This window comes from Meleagris gallopavo, chromosome 4 (assembly GCF_000146605.3).
Source record: "Meleagris gallopavo isolate NT-WF06-2002-E0010 breed Aviagen turkey brand Nicholas breeding stock chromosome 4, Turkey_5.1, whole genome shotgun sequence".
Taxonomy (NCBI): Eukaryota; Metazoa; Chordata; class Aves; order Galliformes; family Phasianidae; genus Meleagris; species Meleagris gallopavo.
Window position 1 is genome coordinate 3,851,934 of NC_015014.2, and position 853 is coordinate 3,852,786.

Here is an 853-nt window from a genome sequence, read left to right on the forward strand (position 1 = left end):
GCCGCCGCAGCGCCGAGGTGAGCGAGGGGCGCGCCGGGTGCCGTCTGAGGCGGGGGTCGGAGCTCCAAGGGTCGGCGGGCGGTCGCGGGCCGCTCTGGGGTGCCGTCCGGCCGGGGCTGCGGGCAGGGCGAGGGCCGAGCCGCGCGTCTCCTTGAGTTGTACCCCGCTGGCTGCCTTGTGTAACTATCTGAGCTTTATTCTTTTATGCTGCGCTTTAGGAAAAGGGGCTGGATGAACCTGCCCCTCGGTTTTGATCGGAAAATTGATTAATTAACGGCTAAGGGTCTTCCTTACTGACCAATAACTGCTGCTTGTTCCTTCCCACACATTCAGGTTACGCGCAGACGGCCGTAGAAGAGCCCTAACTGTGATGTTTTGTGCCTGAACGATGGCAACCAACGACAGCGTTAATATCCTGAACTCTGCTTACCTGGCAGTGGAATATATAGACTCCTTCCTGCCCGACAACCCTCTGCAGCAGCCATTTAAAAATGCCTGGAATTACATGCTGGACAACTACACCAAGTTCCAGATAGCGACGTGGGGGTCGCTTTTAGTTCACGAAGGTTCCTACTTCTTGCTCTGCGTGCCAGGATTCATCTTTCAGTTTATTCCCTACATGCAAAAGTATAAAATCCAGCCGGTAAGAAAGAGCAGTGGGCAGCACACTGACCCACATAGGGACGTGTGAAGGAGGCACACTGGCCTACCTGGCTGCTGTTGGCTTCCATTTCACGTGGCCACGTTTTGCCTCAGTCACTGCGAGGCAATTCGGAAGGAAAAGAGGAAAATGAGAGTGTTTGTGATGAGGGGACAAAGAGGAGTGGGTTTGGGGAGGCAAAGGAGTTCTTTT

General features: G+C 54.7%; 1 protein-coding gene across 1 annotated transcript in view; it reads left to right on the forward strand.

Moving 5' to 3' along the window:
- Positions 1-853, forward strand: part of MSMO1 (methylsterol monooxygenase 1) — a 6,670-nt gene continuing 5,817 nt past the window's right edge. Inside the window, exons 1-2 of the mRNA XM_003205375.4 lie at positions 1-17; positions 334-643. Coding sequence (XP_003205423.1) covers positions 389-643 — 255 coding nt within the window. The 5' untranslated portion in view covers positions 1-17; positions 334-388. The remainder of the gene's footprint in view (positions 18-333; positions 644-853) is intronic.